The sequence below is a fragment of the Taudactylus pleione genome, unplaced genomic scaffold (genome assembly GCF_031769625.1).
Source record: "Taudactylus pleione unplaced genomic scaffold, aTauple2 ptg000087l, whole genome shotgun sequence".
Taxonomy (NCBI): domain Eukaryota; kingdom Metazoa; phylum Chordata; class Amphibia; order Anura; family Myobatrachidae; genus Taudactylus; species Taudactylus pleione.
The window spans coordinates 5530718-5547044 of record NW_028284489.1 but is presented as its reverse complement, the minus strand read 5'-3'; the positions used below and the strand labels follow the sequence as shown (position 1 = coordinate 5547044).

The following is a 16327-nucleotide window of genomic DNA, read 5'->3' as shown; positions in this document are numbered from 1 at the left end:
AATGGAACTAAAATTACATATTCAAACGTAAAGTGTAACATGAGAATAGGCAGTAAGCAAAGGATTCCAGTGTCGCCATGTGGGTAGCCTATGACGTAATATTTCTATGCAACTTAGCACCAGGGGGGGGGGGGGGGAGGGAGGATCACCGATATCAGCATTCACGGCTTGGGTCAGTTCTTCCAAAAACACATCATGCACGGTAGCTCCTATTTGATTTTCTGTGTGTGAGACCCTCTGTGAAAGTTGTTGTAATTGCTGTGATATATCATGCACAGCCTGAGACAGGAGCGGTGCCATAGCAGACTGTATTGCCTCCACTACATCAACATATGTGACAGTAGAATCTGGTGATCAGCATGCCTGGGTCACAGTAGTGATATAAGCCTCTGCAGCAGGCTTCATAGACCTGGGTGAGGCAGGATCGGGGCCAGCGGCCGTCGCCACATTGCCTGTAGCGCAGTGTTTCTCCTGGCGGTTTTGCTGCTGTCCGAGCTGCGGGGATGAGGTGACAAAATGGTCCAAGCTGTGCCGGTAATGTCGGGGAGTGGAGCGGGAGGTGATTGGAGGCAGATAGGTGCCTAGAAAAAGGTACGTCCCGGCGATCGGAGTCGGAGTTCAAGCCAGCGGCTCCTCACTCCATATAACCGGAAACGGAAGTCGTAATATTGATATTTATCCATGTAATATATTTTTTACATCATTTGATCCCTATGTGAAATTATGTGAACTGCTTCTCTCGGCTTTGTGGTAGTTAATATGTCTCTATATACTTATTATGATAACAGGGTAAATCAACTTTAAGGGCTGATGCTGGGTTGGATTTATATTAATTGATTTTGTACAAATTATTTGCATTTCTGTACTTTACATGAGCCCAATAAAAATAGAAATGCATACATCGTTATACAGATTCAGATGCAAATTACACTCGCTACTCCTACAGAGCATACTTGCTGACATTCAGCTCCCTCCTTCCGGGAGGGAGCTGAATGATGCCTGTGTACGGTGGGGGACATGGCCGGGCAATGACCAAGTATCGGGGGCATGACTGCACGAGCGCGTCATCGTGGCCCCACCCCCTCTTCTCAATACCAAAATTAAAGGCATTGTGAAGCAGGGGGCGGGGCCACGATGACGAATCGCATCACCACTCCCCCTGCTGCGGGGGTTTCTATCATTAGTGCGGTGGGTCCGGAAGCTTGCCTGCATTTCCCGGGGGGCCAACTCAGGAGGGTAGGCAAGCCTGCTACAGCGTAAACAGGCGAGAGGAAAGTGGTTGGTAAGCATAGGTCAAATCAGGGAATGTGGCACAAAACAAGGGGATGCAACATAACATACAAGGGATCAAGTACATCATAATCATGGTTTATTGGTAATGACTGAGGATATTCCTCACAGGCCTAATTTAATGATGCAGAGACTTCTCCACAGATGCCAGTATGGTAATGGTCCTGCTGTACTGTCACTTCACTTGTCACATCCGTGAGAGGATGCTTGTACTGTGTAAGTGACACCACACTCAGATTGGAACAAACAGTATGGCATATACTGTTCTCCAGTAAAGAAGCAATGTAACATTATGTTCAAAACATATACACAACAAGAACCAGGAAGAAACAGGTAACAAGTTCCAGCATATACTTCTGCCCAAGGAATCGGGATGTATTGCGGACTAAATACAGACGCTGGAAGCCCGGTCCGCCAGGACCCTGACTGGGGCTGGTAAGTACCCTAACCCTCCCCTCTCCACCCCCCCCCCCCTCCCCAACGCTAACCTACCCCCAGTGGTGTCTAACCCTAATCGCTCCCTGGTGATACCTAACCCTAACCCTTCCAGAGGGGTGCCTAACCCTAAGTCCCCCCGTGGGTGCCTAAAACTAACCCCCCCCTGCAGCTACCAGTCCCCGTTTATATTAGTTCGGGATGCATCTTGGTAAAGATAGGCGTCGGTAAATTAACTGCATACCCTGCCCAACAGTCCAAAACAAATACTGCTATAAACACCACACTCCCCCCATCAAGTAGAAGTGCTCAACATAAAAAATAAAAACAAAACCGCAATGCTAAATAGAATTCCAAATCCAGTCTTTTTGAAGCATTCTATTGGATTTGTTCTTCTGCAGGAGAATCCACAGACTCCACAATGCATTCAGGTTAAACCTCAATTGGATTATTTGGGTCATTTATCTAAGAAGGTTTATTTAAAAGAAGGAACAGGTAAGAATTTAATTCATGCTAGGAAGGATGGTGGTCAAATTAGATTTAACTCACTCACTGGACTCAATGATCTGACCGATACAATGTGTCCACAATTCTCCCGCGGAATTTATACATTAAAAAAATAAATTTTTGCAGACGCCTTGCCTGCTTGCCATTTGTGTACTCTGAAATTAAGAACAAGCAAATCTCATCCAAAAACAAAATCTCACGTGGGTTTTTGAGAGACCTGACCAAATCTTGCTTCCTGCTGAGATCTCAAACTCCTTCAAAATAACATGGCAAGAAATTGCCCAGTTCTTAACTGTTCAGTATATAAACAGAAACTTGTCAATCTTTTGCTAAAGTGGTAATTGTCCCTTACTCATTGCCTTAATAGTGCTCTTAAAGCTCTGTATGCATCGCTTGTCCAGGCTATTGGTGGATGGATGGTGAGGAGCTGAAGTAAAATTGTTTAATTCCATTTCCTGTAATGAATCTCTGGAACTCAGCAGACATGAATTGTAAACTATTAGTGCAACAATCTGTTCTGGCAGCCCGTTCCTGGAAAAAAGAGACAGTCCTAAGAACAGATATAGGGGTCTATTTATCAAGCAGTGAAAAGTGTGGAGAAGTGAACCAGTGGAAAAGTTGCCCATAGCAACCCATGCTGGACTTTTCGCTCCCATATTGAATACGGCTCTTAGTCTTTGTAATTCAGATTGGTCTTCATAGACTTGAAGTCTGTAATTCTTGTAGTCGATGAAGGACCTTTATTAAATTGTCTAGGTGCTCGGTATAATTTCTGTCCGTGACTATAATATCATCTAGATAACCCTGGATGCCTGGTCCATTGCTCTTTGGCATTCCTTTTAGCCCCTGCACTCTGGCAAAGTCTGTTGTATTGTAACAGTCCCTTGCATGTATTATTGGGAGGTATTTCTTTGAAGCTTCCTCCATCTTCAGATATGCTAGTGCGGCAGCGGATCATCTTGGTGGCAGGTCCCAGCCATAATGGCGACTGGGACACTACATCATGCCTTGATTATAGTTCCGGCTGTTGCAGGCAGCTGGAATTCTGTCTTGTCTGTGTGCAGCTTATTGCTGCATACTAGCCTGTCATTAGGGAGGCTCTTTGCAGGGATTGCTTCTGATAAGTTACAGCCAGCCTTACACTTTGTGCCGGTGATATTTTTTGACTTCCAGAGTATGTTTGTCCTGTGCTCAGAAGCCTGAATTCTAGTCAGTCTTACCTCATTCTGCAGTTCCTGTGTGCGGAGATTATTTCTCCTGTGTCTTGTGCCTGTCTGCTTGATCAGAATTCGCCTGCGAGTCATCTGCTGCTGTGGTTCCTTTTAGGCTCATGTCCTTGCTGTTCTGCAGCCATGGCCCACCTCTCCAGTGCCTACTGCATTTCCATACCACAGTCCAGTCAAGCTGCGTCAGTCTGTTTCATCTGCTCTAGTAACCATTCACCTGCAACCTCACTCTATCTAGTTCCAGTAGTGGAAGGACTGCCACTGCTCAACTCTGTCTTGTTTTCAGTCAGCAGTACTGCGGTCTTACACAACCGTACGAGAACTGTAACAGTAAGACTGCAAGGATATCCTTGATTCTTGACAGGGGATATTGTCATCTTAAAATATCCACAGACTCAGCATATTAGGGATGGACTAGGTTCCAGTTCGGTGCAGGCTTTACTGTCTTTTAGAGTACCTAAGCTCCAAAGTTAGATTGGATGCTCTCTAATATCTGTTCTAATCTTTAATAGGGTACGTACAGTATGTAGCTGGGAAGACTGTAGCTTATGGACGCAGTTATGCCTCGTTTTGGGATCCGAGCAAAATAGAGATAACAGAATCGAGACTCGGACCCCGTTGGATAACAAATGCGAGTGGATTCAGTTTCAAGGAAACCGAATACGCACATCTCTAATATTTTTGTATAATGCCCTATTAACTGCAAATGCTACTGTAGTTCTCTATTCAGTGTATGCATCCAGATTTACTTCACACTGGAGAAAAAAGGTACCAAACCTTCTAAAGCGGATACGTGGAGAAGTTGCCCATAGCAACAAGATTCCTATCATTTTATAGAATGTTTTCTCAACTTCAGTTCTCAAGTACACCAACAAGTCATATTTTGTGAAGGTCTTTAATTATGCTGGGTCAGTAATTATCCCACCTGCTTGCAGGCAGAATTGCTCAATACATGATAGCTAGAAGCCAATTGGTTGCTCTGTATAACTTCGCCTTCTGTCTTTTTTAGAATGTTTGATACATCTCCTCCTTAATCAAAATAAGAACTAATTAAACAAAGGCAGCTGTCTGGGACTACCTGGTAACACTAGAGCCCACATAGTTTTGACATCTGTTCTGTTCCTTCAGTCTTTCCTACAGCCACTGTATAAAACCATACTTGCCAACTCTCCCTCATTGTCAGGGAGACTCCCTGAAATAGTAGCAATCTCCCTGTCTCCCTGAAGAGACTAGCAATCTCCCTCATTTCATCCTTACCCCCATTATGAAGCTGTTATAATAAAAAACAGAGATATATACATTCAAATGGGATCATTAGTATAATTTCCTTGCATTGGTTATTATAGGGCACAATGATCCCGATGAATTTCCGAAAAGTATTAGTGTGTTTTCATCAACAAACAGATCTTACTAACTGCTTTTGGGCTGGTTTACATTTGGATGTAAGTCAGGTCTAGGACACGCCTCTCAGATTTATCAGTACACGCCCACTGTAACACGCGCTCATAGGTGCTGCTTTCACAATCTCCCTGATATGCTTTTTTAAAAGTAGGCAAGTATGTATAAAACCCCCAGACATTCTTTCAATCAGGGTCAGAACTATGGGAGATAATGGAGGCGCCTGCCGCCGGGCGCCAGCACTGAAGGGGCATCTCCTCGATTGCTCGCAAAATATATTTACCCCATTTAAGGCTATTTCATATAATTGTTTTTGTGCATATTTGACAGACAGATAGATAGACAGACAGACAGACAGATGTGCACCATTTACCGTATATACTCGAGTATAAGCCGAGTTTTTCAGCACAAAAAATGTGCTGAAAAAGTACCCCCTCGGCTTATACTCGAGTCAAGTGTAGCGCTGACCGGACGGAGTTCGGTCAGCGCTACACACTGCCAAACACACAGCCGCCGGAGCCGGCAGCTGCGTGTTTGGTGTAATCAGCAGCCGCTGAGAGTCTGTCAGACTCTCAGCGGCTGCTGCTGCTCCCACTGCGGGAGCCATCTTCCGGCTCCCGCAGTGGGTGATGGGAGACACGTCGTCATGATGACGTCTCTCCCATGCAAAGCGGCCGGAGGAGCGGACAGCGGCAGGACCAGGAGCGGGAGTTTAAGGTAAGTGTTTATTTTTTTTTTATTCTTTTCACGTCTCTCTCTACTAGGGGGGGGGGGACTACAGGGGGCACTACCAGGGGGTGATGACTACAGGGGGCACTACCAGGGGGCGATTACTACAGGGGGCATTATCAGGGGGCGATTACTACAGGGGGCACTAAAAGGGGGGATTACCACTGGGGGAACTGCAAGGGGGGGATTACTACAGGGGGCACTACCAGGGGGGGATTACTACAGGGGGCACTACCAGTGGGGGATTACTACAGGGGGCACTACCAGTGGGGGATTACTACTGGGGGTACTACCAGGGGGGGATTACTACTGGAGGCACTGAAAGGGGGGATTACCACTGGGGGCATTACCAGGAGGGATTACTACTGGGGGCACAACCGGGGGAATTACTACTGGGGGCACTACCAGCTGCTGCCATTTCCCACACTAGGTACTTGGTAAGTTTTCCCAGTTTTTTTGGGTAAAAGTAGGTACCTCGGCTTATATTCGGGTCGACTTATACTCGAGTATATACGGTATATTTTCACTTTTTTTTTTTAGTGGGGGGGCACCAAATTATAACTTGCCTACGGTCGTCTGGGATGAATTTACGCCACTGCTTTCAATAGTAGATTATAAACACTGCCTAGATATTAATGTCAAGTAAACACTTCATCTAGAAAAAAAAGTGTTTTTTTTTTTTAATGTTAAAGAACAAGTTAAATGTAGGACATGAAATGTGTATACTAGTATAAATAGTAAAAATAAATATCAATAGGTAGCATAAAGGAAAAAACAACAGCTCCAGTTGTATGAAGGTCCACAAAATGTCTGTTGTGGCCTGTGGGTGGGGACGGCACACGGCGGGTTGTTTTAATGGGGTGCCACCAAAAGGGCAGAGTGCATTCTGCCCTTTTGAAAATCGAGCAGGGCGCGGCGTGGCGCAGCGCCCCGCTAAAACAGCCTAGCGGGAACGCTAATATTTATTTGGAAATAAAGCAAAACTACAAAGGTGGGGATAAATGGTGTAGACAAACATCAAACTGACCAATTGTTCCTTCACAAAAATAATAAATGTTTTACTACCAAAAAAGTTAAAATTTAAATTTCACAGACGTAGTCCACCCATAGTGGGTGGAGCCAACAAATTGACCACTCATATAGTGTTTTTTCATTTACTGGTGTCCTATTCACTATATGACTGGTCAATTTGTTGGAGATGTCAGTGTAATTATGGTATAGTGATGATATTTGACAGATGAGATTAACAAAAGGATCATATTGGAGACAGTAAATAGTCAATAAATTAGTTTAAAATCAGTTTATTGGTTTAAAAAGAAGAAATTATTTTCTCAGATTGTTCTCAGATCAAGCTGAACCTTATAACAAGCAATTATCCTTTAATATTGATGGTTCATAGTAGATTATATAACAATGATGATATTCTGAACAATATGATTTAACAGTCATAAATTTTATGTACCTTTTAATTTGTGTACATTTTTTACAATTGTTTTCCAAGGTTTTCTCACACACAAATTTTTTGGTGATTTTCCACAATTTATATTACATCTCTGTATTAATATACATAATAAAAGTTAAGTTTTAAAGTATGAGATATAGCCAGAATCCTGTAAGAGAATAATGAATTTATATAATCTGTGAGTGCATTATATAAGAATACCTGTTCCTTTTCTTTCGTGTTGCTATAATGTTTATTCTTTGGTGCCCCTCCCCACATAAGATATAAAGTACTCTATGTGAATAGGGGAATAGATTGATAAATAATTAGTTCCTGTGCGGATCAATTTTTTGGTTTGAATACGGCCAGCATGTTAGATTCCGCACCTCTGTACTGGGTTTTAGTCAATCCCAAAGTACAGACAAGCACAAACTTTCTATCTGAGAGTTTGTGGCAGTCTCCTACAGATGTCAATTGCTGAGAAATGGACAGAATCTGATCAATATACTCATTCATGTCCCTGCATGCACCTATTTTATCTTCCTATGCTGTTTGCAGGACTATCCACATGTCATCTGCTGTCACTTTCCTGTGAATTATGGATACACATTGTAATGATAAAGTCCATTTCATATCGGAATGGACATATTAACAATAATAACAGTATGTGTTATGATCTATAGATCGATGATCCACTGTATACATGTTTAAATTGCATCAGCTAACCAAATGAGTATGTTCAGCCTAGCAGGTCAGAATGTTTACATTTATGCAAAAACCTAAATAAGGTTCAGCGGAAGTTGTTGATAACAAAATGTTTGCATGCCAAAAGGAACGTGCCAGTCTATTGTGTAGTTAGCACCACAGGGACTGTAGAGGAAATAGGAAATTCACACTTGTAGGCTGTCTTGAACCTAAGGCTGCCAGAGGATGTCCTATTTCACACTGCCCACTGTGTCTTCTCCATTTGCCAGACAGGAACAAGGTCCGACTATTATACCTGGTATCAGGGAAGTATTTAAACTTGCTGTCTCCTCTGCCATGTGCTGTGAAGTTCAGGATCCATTTCTGTTGGAAATTGAGCACAACAGAATGGGTATATTAACCCAGCAAACTGGACAGCAGGCGTCTATTCTTTTAAGGGAGCCAGACTGGCTGGAATGCACCAAAATTCATCCGAGATAGACCTTACTCCAGCATTGTTCAATTCCAAAGGTGATATCTGAACTTTGTTTTCCACTTTTTTTTTATTTTCTTTGAAATGGTCTGTAGTCTGTGTGTACTTTCAATAATCCTAATAATCCTTGCAATACTTTTTGTACCTATAAACTCTGAAGTATACTTGAATTTAAAACTTAATTTCTAGTTCTGATATTCTGTGTTCTTAGACCTGCGGCCTAGTGAGGCACCTGCTACTGATTTTCAAAGCGTATATTCTGTGAGTGGAACCGAAGGGCCGAAGTAGGAGGAGTTTATTCCTTGGTGGTGGCAGACGAGTTATATTTTGCTGTTTAGGTAATTTGCAAAACACCAACGTCACCACCACCCAACTTGGATTGAGTTCTGAGTAAGGGCAAGATTATGACACACATATTGCTCCACAACTAGGCCTATGATTCTCATGGCTTTATTTACTTTAGTAGGATTTGGATTGTCACCTGGATTACTTTTGATCTTCCACATTTTTTCACACTTGAGCTGCATGTTCATGTGAACTTCCACCTCTCAGCTTTATAAGATCATGCTGGCTGCTGCTGCAATGTGCATTATGTGTGCTGTTCCAAATGCAGGACTTCATTGTATACTTTAAATGCAGGGTACTCTTGCGTCTGTGATGCCTGGGTCCACAACCTGTTGATATGTTCTATTGGTATACAACCTAGGAGGTTTACAATAGGCACCAGCAAAATTGTGAAATGGAGTTTAGGCCACACAGTGATCCTTATCCAGGCTTGAAGGTTTATTAGGGAACAGAAGAAAATATACAGCGGTGTAGGAGACATACAGAGGTTGTGATACTGGCGGTATATATAAATTTTGTTTTTGTTTTCTCACCTCTATGGGAGCTCAACACAGTAATGGCGTGAGGTCGCACAGTCGCGCTAGTGTACAGTACTGGTGGCAACCTTGCTAAAGGTTTCCAGCCGGAGTCACTGTAGGGAGGAGAGCAGTGCTATCCTGCGCGGTCTCTCTATCAATACAGTACTTCGCTCCAATTAGTCACAAAAACTACCAAATTAGCCATCTGTAATCCCTTTTGGAGCAGCAAGCATTACAATACAGCAAATTTTCAACTTAATGGGAGTCTCAAAAGACCAAATAATTGTATTTGAGACTGGACTCCCAACAGCACTTACTTCGGGAACTGCCACACTAAAAAGTTATGATATCAAGGTTGGTTATACTTGGCTTCTTTTCTGCCCCCCCTTCACACCCACTTAAAAAAAGAAATGCACTATGCTAGCGGTGCAGCGATCTCCGCCATTGAATAGATTCACAGAGACATTAGAATTTGGGGGCATGACAGTAAGTGCCCGGGCACGCCCCCAAGAGTGATGAAAAGAGGGCCCCCTTTCCTCATGGCCACACCCCCTTATTGGGAGCTTGCCTTCGGCGCCACTTTTCTAGGTCCGGCGTCCTGCCTGGGGCCGGACCTAGAGTGAACACGAAATATAATGCATAAGTTAACCATCTATATGCCCCAACATTTAAGATGAGCTGATTGGGACAGGGGGTGTGACCACTTTATGGAATAGGTGTGGTGTGCTTAGTACTGAAGACAACTAGACTTTATGAAAACCCTCTACCTTCCCCCTCCTACCACCCCTTCACTGATCACAACTTCACTGGTGCCCGCATTTAACACTCATTCACAGTGTCAAATGAGCAAACACATATCCCTCAATTGCCCAGTGATCGGGACAAGTCAGTCCCAATCGTGACAGTGGGACAGATCCCCCAGCAGTGACTGTCCTACTGAAATCAGGATGGCATGGAAGGTATGTTGTAGTAAATAGGTCGTCTTCACTCCCAAAGCACCTCCCCATATCCCCAGTTACCCAATGCCAACCAGGAGCCAATTGCATATTCCTATCTAAATAGGTAGAAAGGTTTACAGTTCAATGTATGCAATTGAAAAAAAAACCAAAGCTTTTAATTCCCAAAACAATTCCAGAGAATATTTGGGTGGAATTTACTTAGCTCCTCTCTTCCTAAAGCACTGCTTCTGCTTTCGCTTAACAAAAGTTCCTGAGATTTCAGGATAGATAAGTTTCACCAAAATGTGACTCAAAGTGTATTTTGCAGCAGTACAGACAGGAGACACACTTTGCTTTTGCTTCACCTTTTCATGGAATGGCAGTTTTGCAATGTATTTGTGAATTATCATTTTGTAGATTTAAACACTCTAGGCATTATTCAGAGTTGCTTGCAAGTTTGCTGCAGATGTGGCTACATTGTATACTCGGAAATAAATGCAGATCTCCATCTGTATTCAGAGCATACTTGCCAACTTTCCCTGATTGTCAGGGAGACTCCCTGAAATAGCAGCAATCTCCATGTCTCCCTGAAGAGTCTAGCAATCTCCCCGATTGCTCCTTACCCCCATTATTTAGCGGTTATATATAAAACAAACCAGAGATATATACATTCAAAACGGATCATTACTATACTTTTCCTGCATTGGTTATAAGGCACAATGATCCCTATGGCTACATGCATTTTCTGTAAAGTATCATTGCGTTTTAATCCACAAATAGATCTTACTAACTGCTTTGGGGCTCATTTACATTTGGATGAAAATCAATTTGATGATATGCCTCTCAGATGTAGCAGTACACACCCACTTTACCACCGCGCTCATTGGTTCTGCTTTCACAATCTCCCTGAAATGATTTTTCAAAAGCAGGCAAGTATGATTCAGAGTTAGATGCATCTATGCGGCCACACCGCTCCTATCCATTCACCTATGAAAGTAGACACCCACGACATGCCCTCCAATAAATTAGGGGGTTATGTAATAGGTTCAGGGATCATGGAACCAGCAAGAGAAAAGAGAGTTTGGCATTAAATCTAAAGTCGCAATCAATTAGAAGGCAAAATCTAGCCTAATAACGGTCTGCTGCTTTAAATTTAGTTACAAACTCACTGAAGTCACGCCGGTTCCAACCTATCATGGCCCTCTCCACCCCTGTGGTTCCTGAGCCTCTCCTCAGCCAGGATTCCGTCCATCCCATAAATTAATCAGACTGATTGATGCCAAGCCGCTAGCTGGATCCTTCTTAAATAGTGAGAGCACTACCAAGCAGTGTCAGATTCCAGGGTTGGCATTCTGACCACCAAAATCTCATCGGTCGGGATATTGAGCGCATACTGTCACAATTGCTGACTGTGCACTCCTCTGGTGGCACCTGTAGCACCTGCTCCACCTCTGGAAATCTGTTCCATATAAAGCAGAAACTACGAGCCTACATAAGTTGTATCATGATGAAATTAGCTGTATATTTGCTCTAAACCTATTCATGACTAGATTTAAGGTTTCTCATATTTTAAGATTCATGTAACTCAAAATGCAGATATGGAAAACATACAAATTTTATGGCACTGTAGTTCGATTAATAAAAAAAAAAATGTAAAAGCAAAAAAAAACAAACAAAAAAAAAAAAACACAACATCTAGCTACTGCTCCACTTCATAAATGAGGACAAGAGCATGCATTATGCATCAGCTTTCTAGGGACAGAACTGTATTGTGGACATCGAATTTCTTATGCTAGGCATACATTATACAATTACCTGGCCGATACGCCACATATCGGTGGATCGGGCAGATAACTTTAGCGCACTTGCGCGACCGACCACAAATCATCAGTCTGTAAGAGATGCCGAATCGTCAGGCATCTCTGAAAGATCCGATAATTTGTGAGATGCTAATCAGCCTCATCGGGCAGGGTATGTGCTTCCCCGGGACGAGAGTCCGACATTTGATCTGTTCCATCACAGGGGAGGGGAATGGGGAAATGTCAGATATGTTACAGTGCATGGTCACATGATAACTGCTAAACATTTCCCTGTTCCTCTCCAGTGAAGAGCAGGGGAAAGGTTAGGCGGTTGGCTGCAGCGGAGCATACACTGCCAGATGCCGACCAATGATTGATTCAATCAGGCATGTTGGAAGATTTTTCATGCCCGACCATCCAATAATCGCTGTTGCTGCTATATACAGTACTACTGTATGCAGTTATCATCCCGTCTGCCAATAATCAGCGTATCGGGCCAATAATTGCGTAATGTGTGCCCGGCTTAAGGGTTGGATTCAATTACATTTGAGCTGCCATTGGCAGATCAGGTTGTGCATCGTCTGGCCAGTTACTTTAGACCGATTCTACTCGCACTGCCATAGGCTTTGAGCAGAATTGAAAAACAGAAAGGGGAGTATCCCCTAGATATCCTCCACACTAAATTGTACCTGCAACAATACATGAAAACTATATGGTAATAGAAATTCAGAGATATTTGTTGCAGGTACAATTTAGTGTGCTGGAGGATATCTAGGGGATACTCCCCTTTCTGTTTAGTATGACCCCTCCCTTTCATGCACCTGAAGAGTATTGCCAAATTGATTTGAGCAGCTTCCATTTTATGTTTGCTGTTTTGAGCAGAATTGGCCTGCTGATACATAACGCGTAAAACGACTTCAACGGCTATTTGAATCTGGCTCGAAATAGTCAATTGTGTCCAGGACCGGATTAAGAGGGGGCGCCAGGGGCGGTCGTCCCTGGGCCCCCACACAGGGTCAGTGTGACCCTGCCGAGAACAGGTGTCCAGTGACACCTGTTCCCGGATTGAGGCTCACTGCCGCGATTCGCTGTTAATGTATGCAGCAGCACAGTCTGTGCCGCTGCATACAGCAGAGAACGGCTTCCGAGTCTTCTCACCAGCGCCACGTGACACATTACGTCCGCAACGCCGATGAGAGGACCAGGGAGCAACTCTGCCGTCACTCAGGTAATTCAGCGGCAGAGGCTTTGGGGGTAGGAGGACAGAAGGCTTAGGGGAAGCTCCGTGTGGCTTGAAGGGACCCCCGCAATTTAGTTGTCCTGGGGCCCCCCACTAGCCTTAATGCGGCCCTGATTGTGTTTCTGTTTCGCATCATAGTGCTGATATTATAGGCAATTTCTATTGAGCAGCCTTAATGCGCATGCACAAGATTTTAAGAAAAACACGCAATGTAACTTTGACAGGGCTGTGCATGCACGAGCACTAAGGCAGGAGTGTCCAAAGGCGGCAGTGGCACTATAAATAGGTGTAATGCCTTGGCTTTCTGTGTTGCATGATACAGTAAGTAACAGCACACTTTGCAACCAGAGCTGGCTATGGCAGTGGAATAGCAAAAAATAAAGGTGCTGCTGGAGAAATCTGATTTTTGTTTTTCTTTAAGGATTGCGTTTTAATATACTGTATGTGGAGAAGCAGAAATAAATTCCTTTACTCGTCAAAAACACAGAAAAAAAAAGTGGTGATTACTGTTTCAAACATTGTCCCCAAGGAGTATAATTATTAATATTTCTGTAAATGTCCCAAAAAGTTATATTCCCTATTACCGCTTATTGCAGGGATTTGAAATGCCTTTTTGGGGTAATTTATCATGTCTCAGATGCTGGGACATGTATTCCGAAAAGATGTCTAGAAAAGTGATAGTTTATTATGCGATCACTTTACTTCTGGGCTAATGTGTGACTGCAAGAGGGATCCAAAATGTAGTCCATAGGCTACAAGGGGCTAACACCATCTTAAGATCTCTTTGAAAAGCTTGGGTTTTTACGCTGTGCTCACAGATCGCTATTGGGACTGCTTCAACAGTTGTATTCAGAGGACTGTCTGCATTGTTTTTTTGTCAATGCAAGTCAGTGATAGAACAGGTGCAACCAATGTACTTTTATTATTATTTTAATGTAATGAACACTACTGTAGGATGAATATATGAATATGAAATGTGAAAATGTCACTAAAGAACATCTTTAAGTTTTTAGCATATCCATGTAGGTATATATAGGAGCTGGTAAGGCTGAGGAAATGAGAAATTGTTTTCTGCCAAGGACTAAAATAGTCTGCCAACGCAGGTTAGGGCACAGTTCTATTGTCTCCTGGATGACAATGATAATTCATCTGACACTTGGAGGTGAAAGCAGTTCTGATAAAATAGGTTATACTAGACTGAACACTTATGCAAAACTCCTACTTATGACTGATGCAATGGGATCGAAATAAAATATCAATAGCATAGATGTGGGAGTAATCTGGATTTCACCCTACAGTTCGGTAAACCGTAATCCTTAATCTTTAACAAAAACAAACAAAATAGAATTAATAGAGCGCAAGCTTCCTTGCCCTGCTGCCAATCCTGCCTATCACACCTACCTCGTAGCAACTGATGCCGCTTCCTTAAATACGTCTCGTGGGCAGTGAAGTCGCTGTAGACAGTGTTCATGCCAATGCTGCGGGTCTCCAGCCAGTGCACGGCAGCCAATCCTCTGGCACAGACCTCCAGGGCTGAAATCCTCACCGCCTTGCACAGTTCCAGGACTACTTGTCCCGTCAACACCTCCCCGGCAGTGTGCACGCCGTAGACACCGGGGCACAGATCCACAGTAAAACCCCTTATTTTACTAATGTGCATCATTTTCCCGCAGAGCTGGTGTGAGACGTAGCACAGTTAGATGTGGTGCCCTTAATTGCAAGCTTCCTGCAAGATGTGGCACTTCCTTAATCAGAACGATGGGAGGTGGTTACTCTGCAATGACCCCAGTTTCCTATGTTGACGCTTTATTTTGGAAAGCATCCATGAGCCCACTCTCCCCTTTCTCGCGGGTGGGGTTTGAATCGTGCCACGAAGAGCCCACTGGTCAGTGAGATGAGATCTTGTTCGGCTTATCTGGGGACAGCAGCTGCACAAACACACATACAAACACCTCCTGCTGTAACTGACACTATAGGAGGAATTTGTCCTATCCCCTCCCAGACAGACGGCTCCCGTTACACACCCATTAGTTTGCCTTTTAAACAGCTTTAAGGCTGTGACTCTGTGCTGCTATTGGCCATATTACATATAGGTGACGCTGAGTTAACAAGAAAAATGCTGTTTTGTAATTTTAGACCTGCAGTATCAACTTTATATGTAACATAAGTACATTAACAAACAGGCCACAATTGGATTATTGTAGGGGTGTGCACCGGCCACTTTTCGTGTTTTGGTTTTGGATCTGGATCTTTCTTCGTGTTTTGGATCTGGATTGGTTTTGCCAAAACCACCCTTCCATGTTTTGGGTTCTGGGTTTTGTGTTTTGGATCTGTATTTTTTTGAAAAAAAGCATAAAAACAGCTAAAATCACAGAATTTGTAGGTTTTTCTGCTCCTATGCTATTATTAACCTCAATAACCTTAATTTCCACTCATTTCCAGTCTATTCTGAACACCTCACACCTCACAATAGTGTCTTTATGTCCAAAAGGTTGCACCGAGGTAGCTGGATGACTATGCTAAGCGACACGAGTGGGCGGCACAAACACGTGACCCATCTAGGCGTGATACTGCAGTGGCAGACAGGATGGCAGTTTGAAAAACTAGGCCCCAAACTGTACATAATGCAAAGAAAAAAAAGAGGTGCAAGATGGAATTGTCCTTGGGCCCTCCCACCCACCCTTATGTTGTATAAACAGGACATGCACACTTTAACAAACCAATCATTTCAGCGCCAGGGTCTGCCACACAACTGTGGCTAAAATGATTGGTTCATTTGGGCCCCCACAAAACAAGCTGGCAATTAATGTGTCCCTGCACAAACTGGCTCTACGGAGGCAAGATGTCATCCTCATCCACCGATTCCTCACCCTCTTCAGTGTGTACATCCTCACAAAGTATTAACTCGTCCCCACTTGAATCCACCACCACAGGTCCCTCTGTACGTTCTGGAGGATGGTCTCCCTGGAAGAGCTGATAATTAATTTTGATGAACATCATCTTCTCCACATTCTGTGGATGCAACCTCCTACGCCTTTCGCTGACAAGGTTCCTGGCTGCACTAAACACTCTTTCGGAGTACACACTGGAGGGGGGGCAACTCAGGTAAAATAGAGCCAGTTTGTACAGGGGCCTCCAAATTGCCTCTTTTTCCTGCCAGTACAGGTATGGACTGTCTGACATGCCTACTTGGATGCTGTCACCGATGTAATCCTCCACCATTCTGTCAATGGTGACAGTATCATATGCAGTGACAGTAGACATGTCAGAAATTGTTGCCAGGT

General features: G+C 43.5%; 1 protein-coding gene across 1 annotated transcript in view; it reads right to left on the bottom strand.

Moving 5' to 3' along the window:
• ARRDC2 (arrestin domain containing 2) overlaps positions 1 to 15044 on the bottom strand; it is a 78491-nt gene extending 63447 nt beyond the window's left edge. Inside the window, exon 1 of the mRNA XM_088468952.1 lies at positions 14445 to 15044. Coding sequence (XP_088325078.1) covers positions 14445 to 14706 — 262 coding nt within the window. The 5' untranslated portion in view covers positions 14707 to 15044. The remainder of the gene's footprint in view (positions 1 to 14444) is intronic.
• Between the last annotated feature and the right edge of the window lie 1283 nt (positions 15045 to 16327).